The 15,489-nt window shown below is 33.6% G+C and overlaps 1 protein-coding gene across 1 annotated transcript in view; it reads left to right on the top strand.

Moving 5' to 3' along the window:
• Positions 1-15,489, top strand: part of LOC150097429 (uncharacterized) — a 92,719-nt gene that overhangs the window by 65,287 nt on the left and 11,943 nt on the right. Inside the window, exons 2-3 of the mRNA XM_090406912.1 lie at positions 2,446-2,758; positions 3,100-3,217. Coding sequence (XP_090263038.1) covers positions 2,446-2,758; positions 3,100-3,217 — 431 coding nt within the window. The remainder of the gene's footprint in view (positions 1-2,445; positions 2,759-3,099; positions 3,218-15,489) is intronic.

The following is a 15,489-nucleotide window of genomic DNA, read 5'->3' as shown; positions in this document are numbered from 1 at the left end:
AACTTTACAAGAAAAAATACCAGACACACAAAGGCCTCCCAGATAACAAAATGATTTTCAACATGTCGAATCACTGCCTTTCGAAACATGAATCAGATATACTAAAGAAATGTTTTAACTTTTCAATCACTCCATAATTAGGTTAATCAATTATTCTACTCATACTGATTCACCAATCTCAGTGTTTCTCAGAGAAATTCTATCTGATGAATATAGTTTCTTGTAGATGCTTTTAATCAACCAACACACTCATTAATACTCATCCGATATCGTCTTTACCAACTTTCTTACCCGTCTGAGCTCACCCACACCAATGAAGGATGTTTGTATCCACTTAATTTAAAAACGGAGTAAAAATTCAGTCAAATTTGCCTTATTATCCTCACCTCAGTTCATTCGAAAATAACGGAGGTAAACAACAATGAATTTCTTCATCTGGCGATCCACAATTACTCGGTACTGTCAGTTGGTTTCTGAGCTCCCAATTCAAAGCAGTTCTAATTCTAACCAAACCAACATTACCTACCTTTGGACGCTTGCCATGATAATGTTTTGACGTTAATATTATTATTAATTGAAATTGAAATCTATTAAGACTGAAGAGGTGGTACAAATGATAACATATTACAAGATTGGTACAGCAATACGAGTGATAATGGAACAAAGAAAAATATAATCGATGATATAATTATCCAAAGTTAAATAACTGTATCAATGAGGGCTCGAGTAACATGATATATACTTAGTCATAATTAATTAGAGTCATAATTAGACTTAATGTACACCTTGAAACTAAAAGTCAACATTATTTACTCTTATGAGGTAACCTTTCAATCTTTTTCTGAAAGCATATTCTGAGGTTATTGATTTTATTTCATTAGTTTATTGTAGCTGCTTGTTGCTCGGAGTTCAGAGGATGTATTAAAATTTTCATTGTTTGCTTTGTGAACTACCAGCAAGTTCCGGCCACAACTTAAACCATACTCTATTATATACACGAAAAGTTTACATTGTTATTTCTTACATATAATATACACATAAGGATAAAGTTTCTGTAATGGCAAATATTATTAGTAAACAGCTCATTGGTTGAATATGCGAAGTAAGAAATGGCTATAGCTCTAATTATTCTATTTTATATTCGTATCAAAGGAAGCAGATTTTTGTAATGATCTCCTCCCTAAAGGTGATCCCATATTGCAGTGAGGAATTTACCCGAGACTAGTACAAACATCTTAAACGAGGTATTATTTACATGATATAAGTTGATTTTTTTAGATGAATCTGAAGTAGTATCAAAAAGCATTTTTACAAAGGTTAGATTATAGTTTTTGACTTGACAGTTGCTCAAATTCTAGGTTATTTATATGCCCTCTAGTCCATTTGGCTCGGCATTGTTTCAGTTGTTCACAGGTAACATTTAGCTTTACTTCCTTCTGTGACTGTGTTCGTTCAGGTAGTCAGATGTTTTATTTATTTATTTATTTATTTATTATCTGTATCACTTTTGTGTTGCCGTCCTTTCTCATGAGCAATTTACTGTCTCTTACCCACGCATAACTAACGTCATCAATTGTTCCCTTTTGCTTTGCTTCTTAAAGAAGTTGCTTATTACGTTTGGTCAAGTGGTCGTTTATATGATGATGGGTATTCTGTGGGCATGTACGATGTCTTCCTTTGCAACTCCAAGTATATTCTCCAATTTTGCAGTTATAGTATGCATATTTTCATTACAAGCTTCTTGTAAACCGTTTATATCAATATTGTTCAACCAGGAGCACTACTGAATTTCATTGACTTCTCATTTCAATTCGTTCATTTGTACCTTCAGTTATTTATTTTCGTTTGTTAGTTCCGAGTTTTCATTAAACAACACCGTGATAATTTTTTCATTGCATTTCAGCTTTAAATAATTCTTCCAATTTCCTTCTCATTGCGGAGTTATTTCCTCTTGATTGGGTCTAGCCTATATACCTAAATGCGAAACTTCCATCTTATGGCCTTCCATCATATAATGAACTACTAGAAAGCAAACTTTAAAATGTCTAGTGGGTTTTGCATATCAAAATGCACGTCTTTCTCTCTTCTGATTTTCTCACCATTTCCTGAATGACCTGAAGCTCTTTGGCTTCGTCAGAGCCTCTGATCTTCAATTGCATTTTGTTTCATGTTGTATACTCCATTTATCAAAGCTTACCGTGTTCAGTCATTTCGATTAGCAAGCTATTCCAAAACCTGTGCCTCAAAAAAAAAAAAAAAAACTCTGCTCGTTGGGTTTCTTCACTGGAGTGGGGAAAATCTTTGTCGATGCCAATATGACCAAAGCTTCTTCCTAACACGTTTGTTACAAGAATAATCGCAATATTTAAAATTTCAAGTATTTGTGGATTTTAAAATAGTTTTAATATTTTAACTCTTGTGTATATAAATTTATTCCATAAAAAGATTTTGATGTTTTTCAGTACGACTCTATTCATCTTGACCTAGTTAATAGAAGAACAATGGCGACAACGAGACAGTATGCATCCAAATTATTCGAAAAATCGATGATAACTGGAGTCCCAGAGATTGTAACAACCGAAAATAATTTTCGAAAAGTTTTGAAGACTTTCATTTTCATTCTTTGCCTCGCAGGATTTATCTATCAAGCAAATGAATTCGTATTTTTATTCTTGAAGCACACTTGCTATCCTGAAATCAATCTAGTATTTGAAGACAAAATGGAATTTCCAGCAATTACTGTTTGTAACATGAACGGGTAAGTCGCACTTTACCTTGATTAAACGTAATTTGATTTTAAATATTCCAAATATGTTAATTTATATAATTTGCATAATTACTTATGCATAATTACTTACGTGACATTTCTAGAGTAGGTGTCGTAGTTGTTGTAATTTACCCCCCCCCGTTCTCACGTTTCTTCTCATGGCGTGTAATTTTTACAAGTTAGTTTCGTGTTTTCCAATAATTGTTTAGGTAATTATTAATTCCTATTACCATAACGATTAACGAATAAATCAGATGAATTTCATATTTATCTGATTTATTCCAAAGCATTCTACAAGAAATAAATCTAATTGTATTTTATTTATTTTTCAGAATTCGAAGACAAGAATACTGTGATCAAAATCCGGATAAATGTGACACTCTAATAAACGACAAACAATTCTGCGAAAATTACCCACATTACTGCACTCAGAAAACTGAAAATTTAACGGTAAGCTAATTTATTTATATTCAGTGTGAATTAAATCAGTTCAGCTTTGAACATAATAAGTACGGTTCTCGAGAATGCATTGTTTACTGAGAGTGTTGAAGAGCAAAGTCAGGTAAAGTAATGCTATTTGGGTGGATGCTAATGGATATGCAAGTAGGCATCCATGAGACGAGAAGAATGAGTGTATGAATTACCAAAAAAATTAATATGCATCATGATTTTCCTGATGAATACCAATGCATCAGGAATATCATGGAAGAATCTTGAGACTTGACTGACATGATATAGTTGCAGGGACAGATTGTGGAGTGAGTATTTTCAGGGAGAATGGAAATAGGATGGGGAGGGTACTGCTGATGATAGCAGTCGAACTGCAGTTTAATAGAATAGGAGATCATGGAGAGAGATAGAGAGAGAGGCCAATATAACAACTTATGCAGTTGGCAATTGCTACAACGGAGGGGGGGAGGATATGAGGTGTAAGGCATATATCTGCAAATTACCACACTAAATGCAGGTGTAGTAATTATTATAGGGAGAATCATCAACACAGATATTATTTACAAATTTAATTAAAACTGAAAACATAGTAATTTATTTATCGTTATTTTGTATTATTTTTTAATTCTCTTTAAGTGTATTGCTATTGTTTATTTATTTTTCGTTAAAATTGTAAAATCAGTAATTTTCTTATAAGTCAGGGTAAATGAATTAATTTGGATCAGTGGAAATCAAACAGCGAGTCGAGTGAATACGATTATAAGCAAAGCACATTGTATGCGTTTCGTTTATAATCGTGTTTACTCGTTTGTAACTACATCAAACACTTCCCACTACCCACTGTTAGAATTTCAGTTGAGTTTCAGTTGCTCTCAATTTATCGTTGGATTTACCATTATTTTGTTCGCTAATTGATTCCGCGAACAGAATACAGAACAAAGATATAAACATATTTTATTTTAATAAAATATTTTTATTAAAATAAAATATGTTCTATAAGTTATTTTTTTTAATTTGAGGATAATCATGAGTGTATCAAAGAAATCGAAGACGTATCATTTTCACAAGGAATGGGAAATGGATTATTTTTTTACAATGGTAAATGGAAAGTGTTGTTTGATTTGTAATTCATCTGTAGCAATTCCAAAAAATGGTAAATATTGAGAGACATTTTCGATCGCTACATGTAAAATGATGAAAATATATGATGAAGATTTTCCCAAAAATTCCGAAATTCGTGAATCAAAAATTACAAATTTAAAGCAGGACTTTCTGGACAACAAAATGTGATTTCGAAAGTAATAAATAAACCAATATCAGCCACTACTGCATAATTGAAAGTGTTTTATTTATTAGCAAAAAAAAAAAAAAAGGCTTTTACTGATGGAGAGTTAATAAAAGAATCGTTGCTTGCAGCAGCAGAATCTTTATTTTCTAATTTTAAAAATAAAAATGAAATCATTTCGAATATTAAAGATTTAGATTTACACTTTCCAGAACAATAGTTATGAGAAGAGTTGAAATTTTAAGTGCCGTTTTGAATACTCAGTTAATGTCAGACATTCACCAGTGTGTTGCGTTTTCATTACAATTTGATGAATCAAACGACTTCACTGATATTGCTCAGTTAATGGTATTTATTCGCATGGTATTTCAAGATTATTCAAGTAAAGAAGAACTTTTGAAAATTGCACCATTATTGGGAAGGACTAGGGGAGAAGACATTTTTTCTGCATTTTATGAATTTGTGAAGCAACACAAACTTCCTAAACTTGTGTCTATTACTTCTGATGGTTCTCCTGCAATGATAGGTAACAAATCAGGCTTCATATTTGTAAAAACGATTATAAATATCCAGATATTTTAACGTACCACTGTATTATCCACCAATAAGTACTGTGTAGTAAAAGATTAAATACAAAAGATGTTTTGGATATTACATTTAAAATTGTAAATTATGCGCGAGGAAAAGCCCTGCAACGCCGGGTATTTAAATTACAGGCAGATGATGATAGGGAACTTCTGTTGTACAATAATGTTCGCTGGCTCAGCAGAAGTAAATTTTTAGAAAAATTTCTTGTATTAATTATCGATATAAAAATTTTTCTTGATGAAAAAGAAGATATTTATCCACAATTGAGTGATAAAATATTACACTTATCATTTTTAGTAGATTTCTGTACAAAACTGAGCAATTTAAATTTAGAGTTACAAGGTACAGATAAAAATTTAATTGACATGTTAAGTTCAATAAAATGTTTCCAACAATACTTACTTTTATTAAAGAAAAATGTAAATGACCGCGAATTTAGATATCTCCCATATTTATTAAACTTTTTTGAACAAAATCAAGAAATGCTTCGTTGTGATTTAAAAGAATTTATTCGAGTTGAGGAAGAAATAAATTCAACATTTAAAGATTTTAATAAAACTGAAATGATTGTATCTTTTATCAATAATCCATTTCAAGAAAACTTGAACATCACAGAAATTTCAAATGAAATTAGTGGGCTGGTTGATATAAACCAAGCTGAAGTAGAACTTGAGATAATAAACATTCAGAATAGTTTACATCTAAAATCAATAAACAATGAAGTCATTTGGAAGCATACACATGAAAAATTTCCGATATTAACTGATATTGGGCGAAAACTTCTGTCGTGTTTCGGATCGACTTACTTGTCAGAATCCGCATTTTCAAATATGAACGTCATAAAAAAATCAATTAAGAAACCAAATTACAAATGATCATTTGGGTGATTGTCTGCGATTGGCCAATATATTTGTTTTATTTGTTGTATAAAAATAATTAAAAGTGATAAATAACTTTTTAAATACACAAATAAAGTTTTTAATTTCTTTAAAGTTTTTAGGGCTAGGAGAGTGGGACCTTCGAAGTGAGTGAGCGCATTTAACTGCATAGTTGTGCGTAATCAGATATATGGTTGGGAGAACGTGATCTATATAAGAGAGTAGATCGCCGAATAACTTAGTATAGAAAAGTAGCTCGCATAGTAAAAAAGGTTGAACATTGAAAACATCAATCGTCATCCTGAATGGAGAACGTGTAGAACAAATAAAATATTTCATCTATTTAGGCACAACCTTTAGTGAATATGCCAATTTTAACTGATAGATCTGAGAGCTCGGTTAGAAATAAAGTGCTTTATTTCTAACCGAGAATAAAGAATCAATGTTAGATTCACATTAAAGACGAGCATATTGGGAAGGAACTTATTATTATCAGAATTACACTGCGTTCAAAGCTAATCTCGGGTAAAGTCACCTAAAGTCATCCGAGAGGAATCTTTGGCAAAATAAGAGTTTCTTGCCAAGAAGGTAGGAAAAAGAAGAATACCAAGTTAAGGAGTGCTTTAGAAGGCCGAAATATAAGATCTGATAATATTCGAGTCCTGACAGATAAAGAGAAATTTGGAGAAAAATTGTAATTTAACAAAGCTAATTATATAAACTTTCTATTATTACTCTAACTTTAGGTTTTCAATAAATATATGCATTTAAATTAAGTGCATTATCTTGTGAGGTCCAGTATATACCAAATACGATCCTAAGTGAACAGCTGGCAGAAAGATCAAAACGTTTACAGACCTGTTAGACATCTGAAATTCTGCGCACTTACATTCAGAAACCTGAAATTTTTCAAAGGCTCATTTTTTAAATTTTCCTCCTTGTTTATTTTATTACAAAGATAAGATATATATATATATATATATATATATATATATATATATATATATATATATATATATATATATTTTTTTTTTTTTTTAAGAATAAATTTTAAATGACTTTAAACCGAGATAGAATATTAAATTTTAATGATAATGATACAACTAGTGTCAGCCTTTTACAGCCTTCTTCAGGTATCCACTAAAGGTAGAACACAGTAATAAAAAATTAAAGTTACGAAAAACTGAGAATTACAGGCAAAAAATGCAATACATAATTGACACAAAAACGTTGTATTTTTCAAGTCGTTCTATCTAACGCGCTAATGTTTGTTGTATGCATGCTTTCAGGTTCTCGTGAGGGCCAGTATTGAATAACTGCAGTATGGCTATCAGGGATGTTATAACTCAAATTGCTTTTGAAATGTTCAGGATTAAGGAGGATTTCCCTGGACTCCATGATTTTCCTTTCAAACTCTTCACTACATAGAAAAATGTTTTCGGGTTTATCCCAGCAAACTGAGTGACTCTGTAGTTTGTCATGAGGGTTATTAGAGAAAAGAACATGACTGGACAGCTCAGATGCATGTGATCTTTTATAGGAGATGTCTCTCTTATGCTCCTCAATACGCAGTTCAACAGATTTGTTAGTCTGTCCAAAATAAGGAATATTACAGTCGCACCATAACTTGTAAACACCTGGATATTTCAGGTTATGATGAATAGGCTTCGGATGGCTTATAAGAGAACGGACTTTAGGGAATGTAGTGAAAAACGTTCTGATGTATTTTTTAAGGGCTTTAGCCAATTTATTGGAGACTGAACTAATGTAAGGTATTGAGATGCTACCTTTAAAATCATTAATTTCCGTAATACGCTGCCTAGGAGGATCCAGAAGAAATTTCGTAATTGTTTTTTCAGAATATCCATTTTGTTTAAAGATAAGGGAAAGTTGTTCAATTTCTTTTTGGAGTTCATCTGGTTCATTTAAAAGAGATCGTGCTCTGTGTCCTAAGGTAGAAATAGTTCCGAGCTTTTGTGATGGAAAGTGATGAGATTGACAGTGCATATATCTGTTAGTATGAGTTGGTTTTCGGTATATAGAGATTTTAAATCTATCAGAGCATCGTGTAAGAATTACATCCAGGAAAGGAAGGCAGTTATTTCGTTCTAGTTCGGCAGTGAATTTTATATTAAGATGCTGGTTGTTAAGATGTTGAAGAAAATCCACGAGAGATGTGTGTCCGTGACTCCATATAATGAAAATGTCGTCAAAATAACGTCTCCAAAGTTTCGGCTTAAATGAGAAGGACGATATGGCTTTCGTTTCAAAATCTTCCAGTAAAATGTTTGCTAGAACTGGGGATAAAGGGTTGCCCATTGCTATGCCTTGGTTTTGTTTGTAAATGGAGTCCCGATATCTGAAGTAGCAAGATTGAGTACAATGCTTTAATAAAACAAATATCTTTTTAGACAATTTGTCCTTAAGTAATGTTAATACCTCTTCAGTAGGGGACGTTAGTAAATAACGAGATAATGTCAAAAATTGCTATGATATAATTTTCACTGATTGAAATATTTTTGATATGAGAAACGAAGTCTGTGGTGTTTTTGATGAACGATGAAAATTTATTGGAGAAACACTTGAGTTATTCTGCAAGATGTTTCGAAAGCTTATAAGTAGGACCATCAATTCCTTCCACAATTGGGCGAAGAGGGGTGTTTTCTTTGTGTATCTTCGGAACTCCATAAATGCGTGGTATAAGAGGGTGAAGAGAACGTAAAGAAAGACGAATATTGTGAGGAAGTTCAAATGTAGTCTTTAACAGATTGTTTGTGCGGTTTTGTAGTTCCCTTATTGGATCATCCTGAAGAAATGAATATGTAATGTTGTCTTCAAGCAATTGAAGCATTTTATGGTAATCTTCAGAATTGAGGACGACTCTGGCATTGCCTTTATCTGCAGGTAAAATAATCATGTTTTTGTTCTTTATAAGATTCTTTAAGGCCTGTCTTTCTGCAGGAGAAAGATTATCTCTTGGAGGTTTAGCATTATTGATAATGAAGATGGATTCAATACGGAGAAGTTTTGCTAACTGATTAGGAATAAGTGAACTGGCTTCTTCTATTTTAGTAAGTAGAGATTCTTTTGGAATAAACTTAGGTGAAGGAATGAAATTTAGACCTTTGCTTAGAACATCTTTTTCAGCAACTTTTAAAAAATGTGACGAATTGTTAACTACAACTTGTCAGGATTAATATAGGCTTTAGTAGGAACAGATGTGTTTTTGTACTCTCTTAAGAGTATCAAACTTCTTGATAAGATTAAGCTTATTATTATTTTGTATCCATGTAGCTTGCGCTTCACTGTTAAAAGATAAAATCATGAAAAGTATCATTATTTATAACCTCTACAAGTTTTTGAGTTAAAGACCTTTTTACGTTGAACAAATGGGCAAGACAACGATTTGTATCTGAGATTCTTTCGCTGAGATGATGATGATGATCATCATCATGCATATCAAGGATTTAGGTTTAGCATTGCCTGTTCCGGCCTTAGAAGTCATCGTTGAATCGTTTAAGAGGACGTCCTGGTTTTCTTTTTCCTATAAGATCTATGAGAAGAACTAACTTTGCTTTACGATAAATTCTTTTAGCGCGTTCTGTTGTAATTGTTTCTTGAAACGATATGAAATTTGGAAAAACTTGATGGAATTTACAACGTTTTATGAAAACCAACTTATTGATTCTCAGTCCTATTTTCTTCAATGTTTTTTATAACTTCTTTTCATGTCAGTATGAGATGCCTTGTCATTTAGGCTGTAGATATATTCTTGAGCTTCTACTCGTTTGTAATGATACATTTTAAAGAATAAATTTTAAATAACTTTAAACCGAGATAAAATATTAAATTTTAATGATAATGATACAACTAGTTTCAGCCTTTTAGAGCCTTCTTCAGGTATCCACTAAAGGTAGAACACATTAATAGAATTTTGAAGTTACAAAAAGCTGAGAATTACAGGCAAAAAATGCAATACATAATTGACACAAAAACGTTGTATTTTTCAAGTCGTTCTATCTAACGCGCTATTGTTTGTTGCATGCGTGCAACAAACAACAAACAATAATAATTAAATAAAAATTTTTATTACTGTGTTCTACCTTTAGTGGATACCTGAAGAAGGCTGTAAAAGGCTGAAACTAGTTGTATCATTATCATTAAAATTTAATATTTTATCTCGGTTTAAAGTCTTTAAACTTTAAAATGCATCATTATAACCGAGTAGAAGCTCAAGAATACATATACTGTATATATATGTATATATATTTTAACATATATATATATACATATATATTTAAAAAAAACTTATTTACATATATTATTAAAACGTTTTAATGACTGATACCGAGAGATAAAGAGATAATATGGTTTATTTGAAAAGATACTACTAGTTTACTAGTTTCGTTGATTTGATCAACTGCTCTTCAGGTATCACAGTCAAAGAAATATATAAAAAAATTACAGAGACTTAAAATTGTATTAACAGAACAAGTACAAAAGACAGTATTGCGTTTGAAAAACAGAATGCGAGCTTGAGTTCCAAATAAACGTAGACTACGCGCTGACACGAGTGCGCCAATACTGAACAGAGGCAACGTGTGCGTCAGAGAGATTAAAGCTTAGGCTGTTATTGATATGGGAAGAATATAAAGAAATTTCTCTAGATTCGACAATCTTACTCTCAAGCTCATCATAGCACACATAGATGTTAAATGTTTGCGTCCAGTTCACAATGTGTTGGCGGCCTTCGTCTGAGTTAACTGAAAAGAGAACGTGGCTAGCGAGAGCGCTGGCTCTAGTCCTGTTATATGAGATGTCGCGACGATGTTCTTTCAAACGTAGAAGGATGGATTTAGCAGTCTGGCCATAGTATGTCTTTCCGCAATCACATAAAATCTTGTACACTCCTGGAAACTGAGTTGGAAGATGTTTCTCTTACTTGGTGAAAGAGAGCTGATGTAAGGCAAAGAGATGAAGGCTCGGGGGGAGGAGGGATCTTCAGAAGTAGTTGAGTGACTGGGGAAAGAAAGTTAGCAATCTTATTAGGATAGAAACCATTATTAATAAAAGTCTTTTTAAGAAAAAGGAGTTCATTTTCAATATCTGCTTCTTCTGTAAGTAAAGATTTGGCTCGGTGTGCTAAGGTGGAAATAATACCAAATTTTTGTGGGAGTTAGTGATGGAAGGAAGCATGAAGGTATCTGTCAGTATGAGTAGGTTTTCTAAAAATTGAGATTTTAATACTCTCAGAACATCTGGTAATCTTCAGGTCTAGAAAAGGGAGGCAGTCATCGGATTCTAGTTCGAAGGTAAAAGAGATTTTTTCATGACACTTGTTTAGGTGGTCTAAAAATAAATTGAGGTTGTTGACACCATCTTCCCAGATGAGGAAAATATCATCTATATTATGTGTGATATTATGTGATTGTGGAAATTCATACTATGGTCAGACTGCTAAATCCATCCTTCTACGTTTGGAAGAACACTGTAGAGATATCTCCTACAACAGGACTAGAGCCAGCGCTCTCTCTAGCCACGTTCTCTTTTCAGTTAACTCAGACGAAGGCCGCCAACACATTGTGAACTGGACGCAAACATTCAACATCTATGTGTGCTATGATGAGCTTGAGAGAAAGATTGTCGAATCTAGAGAAATTTCTTTAGATTCTTCCCATATCAATAACAGGCTAAGTTTAATCTCTCTGACGCACACGTTGCCTCTGTTCAGTATTGGCGCACCCGTGACAGCGCATAGTCTTTTATTTGGAACTCAAGCTCGCATTCTGTTTTTCAAACGTATTTACTGTCTTTTGTACTTTTCTGTTAATACAATTTTAAGTCTGTAATTTTTTTATATATTTCTTTAACTGTGATACCTGAAGAGCAGTTGATCGATTCAACGAAACTAGTAAACTAGTAGTATCTTTTCAAATAAACCATGTCATCTCTTTATCTCTCGGTATTGGGGAGGGTACTGCTGACGATAGCAGTCGAGAGAGAGAGAGAGAGAGAGAGAGAGAGAGAGAGACCAATAGAACAAATTATACAGTTGGCTATTGCTAATGGAGATGGTATATGAGGTGGTACATATCTGCAAATTACCACACTAGATGTAGGTGTATAATTATTACACAGCTATAGTCTGGAAGGATGAAAATTTTTTCGTCAACTAAGGAATAAATACTTGAAAAAGCATATGACAGAGAGGTCAGGAATGCATGTCTACATTGCCTACGACTGCGAATAGTGATCATATTGTGTTGACTTTAGAGGTTGCGAAGCATGTGGAATTTTCAGTTAAAAAGGTGTATGTGGAAATACAGAGCAGATGATTAAAACAATCATCTGCGCTATCAATCTGGGGAGAGATTGACAATCTTGGGAGAGAACCTAAAGCGGTGTGATTGCAAGAGAATTGTCAAAAGAGTATCTGAAGGAAGCAATATCAGAGTGCATACGCAATGTCCGCGGGATGAATCAGGTCGTATTTACATGGATGATTACGACCATTAAGCAAGAGCTATAAAAACGCTGTGGATTGTAAATAAGGAGAAAGGCGATCAGCAAGCTCATGAGTAGTAAGGCTCAGGTAAGCGAGATGGCTAGCATAGTGGTGACAAAGGCAAAATCAGATTATCAGAAGAAATTAGCTGAGTAGACCATAGCAAATTCCAGTTCTATCGTCATGTGGAAGTAAAATGAAAAATAACTACTCTGAAGGATAACTTTGATGATTCCTGATGATAATGAAGTGATAAAACCGCAAAATATTTGAGTTACGGAATGACCAGTTTTCATGGATCTATCGTTCAAGTGAGAATGTTGCTGTAATAGATGAGACAGAGAAAATGAATTTGAAGTGCTTAGGATATTGCAAAATCGCACTGCAAATACTGTTAGATGTAATATCAGCAAAGGATTTGGGGTGGCTTTGTGCTATGCCTTTTAACTTAGACTTAGCTATGGAAAAGTCTCAAAGGAGTAGGAGGAGGGGGGGGGAATTCCGTTTCATAAATGAAGCCATAATACTGCAGTACAAAATTATAGACTAGTCAGTACTATGGGAGTGGTGATAAAAATAATGGAAAACTTCATAAAAGAGACGCAGTAACGGGTAAAGAATCTGAAAAGATGTGATACACCATGGCCGAAGTGAAGAATATAATAAAGTATCGGAGAAGTGCAGTATGGATTTATGAATTAGAGACTCTTTCTTAGTAATTTACGATATCTTATGATAGAATAATGGCTGAGTTCGATAAGGAAAATAGCTGTAGATACTATTTCATTTTGGAAAGACGTTCGGCAAGATACCAGATGGAACTTGGTGATATAGGCACAAGAAAAACTGCTGGCGAGATAATAAAGAGTAGCATATGACGAACAGAATACAAAAAAAAAACAGAGAACGAGAGGTACGCCACAAGGCGTACCGCTAGTTCTTTGTACCAGTGCTATTTGATTTGCATACAAATGATATAGGAAATTATTTCATGGAAACATTTACTTGTTTGATGATGATGCAAAATCGGCTCTAGGAATAGTAATTAAAGCATTTCAGAGAGTTTCCACAATGATTTAAACATGGTGACAATATGAGAAAAAGATAAGGAGTACTTGTTTAATGTGAAAAAGTGTAAAGTTATGCATTTGGACAAAGAGCTGGAAGTTATCATCCTCTTTGTAAGGCCTTCCTACGGCGAAATCTGGATTACTGCTCCCAGGTCTGTTCACTTGGGAATAGAAATTGATGGAGAGTATTTAGAGGCGAATGACAAAGATCACCATGCCTGTGAAGTGGTCCTTATGACTATAGATTCACTATACATTGCAAAAGTTGGTTGATAGGCTGAAAAAAGGGATATAATATAAACATAAATTACAAAATGAGATTGATGAAGAGGACATATTTCATCGCTCGGCTGCAAGGATAGAATAAAAAAAGTCATTCCCTGGAAATTAAGTAAGGATGTGTTTATCAAGAGAGTGTGAGGACTGCATTTTCGGCTTGAAGAATGAATCGGTGGAACGGGTTGCGAGAGTCAGCTCTGAGTGCTTCTCAGTCAGTCAATTCAGGGAGGGTTGTGATAGGTTTGGTATGGATAGTTTGGGTCTCCCGCAATGAATCTTCGGACTTCATGGCTGTACCTGTGCATCAATAATAACAATGTTTCTTATAAAAGGATGATTTTTGATTGTTACTAAAATTATGTTTTGTTGGGATTCTACAGCTTAACTCTAATTAGAATTCTCTATCTATCCTCTCCTTTCCATCCGTCCGTTAGGATCGGTTGAGCCTTAACCCCTGCTAACGAGAGGCTTACGACGAGCTAATGCCGGTTCTTCCCTCCTCTGCTGCATCCTCTAAGTGCAGTATTCATGACTATAATCCGTGTGTGTTCACGGGGCCGGTTTGACTATTCTGGGGGACGAAAAACCCGAGTTTCCGGTTGAAAAAACCCCTACCTCCGTATGAGACCTGCTAACTCACTTTTCGTTGAAAGAGACCAGATAAAGGTTCCTCACGTCACTAACGGGAATCGAACCCAGGTCTTTCCGACCAAACGGCTTCGTCTGTATCGACTGAGCTAAGCTATGGAGGCTCATGATTGGAATGACCATGAATTTGCTATGGTAAGCAGTACACGTCACTTGTACAAATTAAAGAATATGCATCTGTACCTATGTAGCTCTTCCCCTCATAAACAGACGGCTGTGAAAAGAGAAAAACTGCTGCTTCATTTTCTTCTTTTTTATCGGAATAATTCTGACAGAGTGCTTCTTTCCAAAAGAACTGTATAGCATCTTCGAGAGAAGAATGTATGTGTGGTGCTATTAAAAAATATAAAGACTAATTTTAGATTTTTAGTAAATGTGATGGGTGAAACAATAATAACTAGCCAAGTTATCATTTAAGTAAACGGGTCGTATGTGATCTTTCAGAAAATGAAACAATGCATTAGGCTTCAACAATTAATTTTCTTTTCTCGAAAACAGTGTTATGGCATAAAGAAAAGATAATACATGCTAAATTAATGAACAAAATGGGCAGTACTGCAAATTAAACTGGTTTTGAAGTAAAATGGTAAGAAATTATCCCAAAATAAATAACCCGTTAGGATAAATGATCTAGTAAATCACATTTTTCTGTCAGAATGTTATTAACCAGAAGTGGGTAGTATACTGACAACGGGGACAATTCTAATGCACTCTGCCAGTTCTACGTGATCAACATAAGCAACTCAGATTAGTAATAATGTACTAGCTCAAGCTAACTAAAGAGACTACATGCTCGTGTTCCATCGATACAGTACATTTCTTTGTAAATTTTCATTCCAATGTTGTTGAGGAAATCTTGAAAAACTTTTCGGGATGGTGACATGAATATAATTTTAAATAACAGTTTCATATATGTAAGACAAAACTAAATATAATTTAGGGATAAAGCCGAAGAACCGATAATATTTAAATTCTAAATACAAGAGAGAGTCATAATTGAAAGAGATCCTATACAAAGG

The sequence above is a fragment of the Typopeltis vanoorti genome, chromosome 17 (genome assembly GCF_054136105.1).
Source record: "Typopeltis vanoorti isolate ZY-2024b chromosome 17, IOZ_Tvanoo_1.0, whole genome shotgun sequence".
Classification (NCBI taxonomy): Eukaryota; Metazoa; Arthropoda; class Arachnida; order Uropygi; family Thelyphonidae; genus Typopeltis; species Typopeltis vanoorti.
Note: the sequence above shows the minus strand (reverse complement) of the source record. Positions and strands in the feature narration are given on the sequence as shown.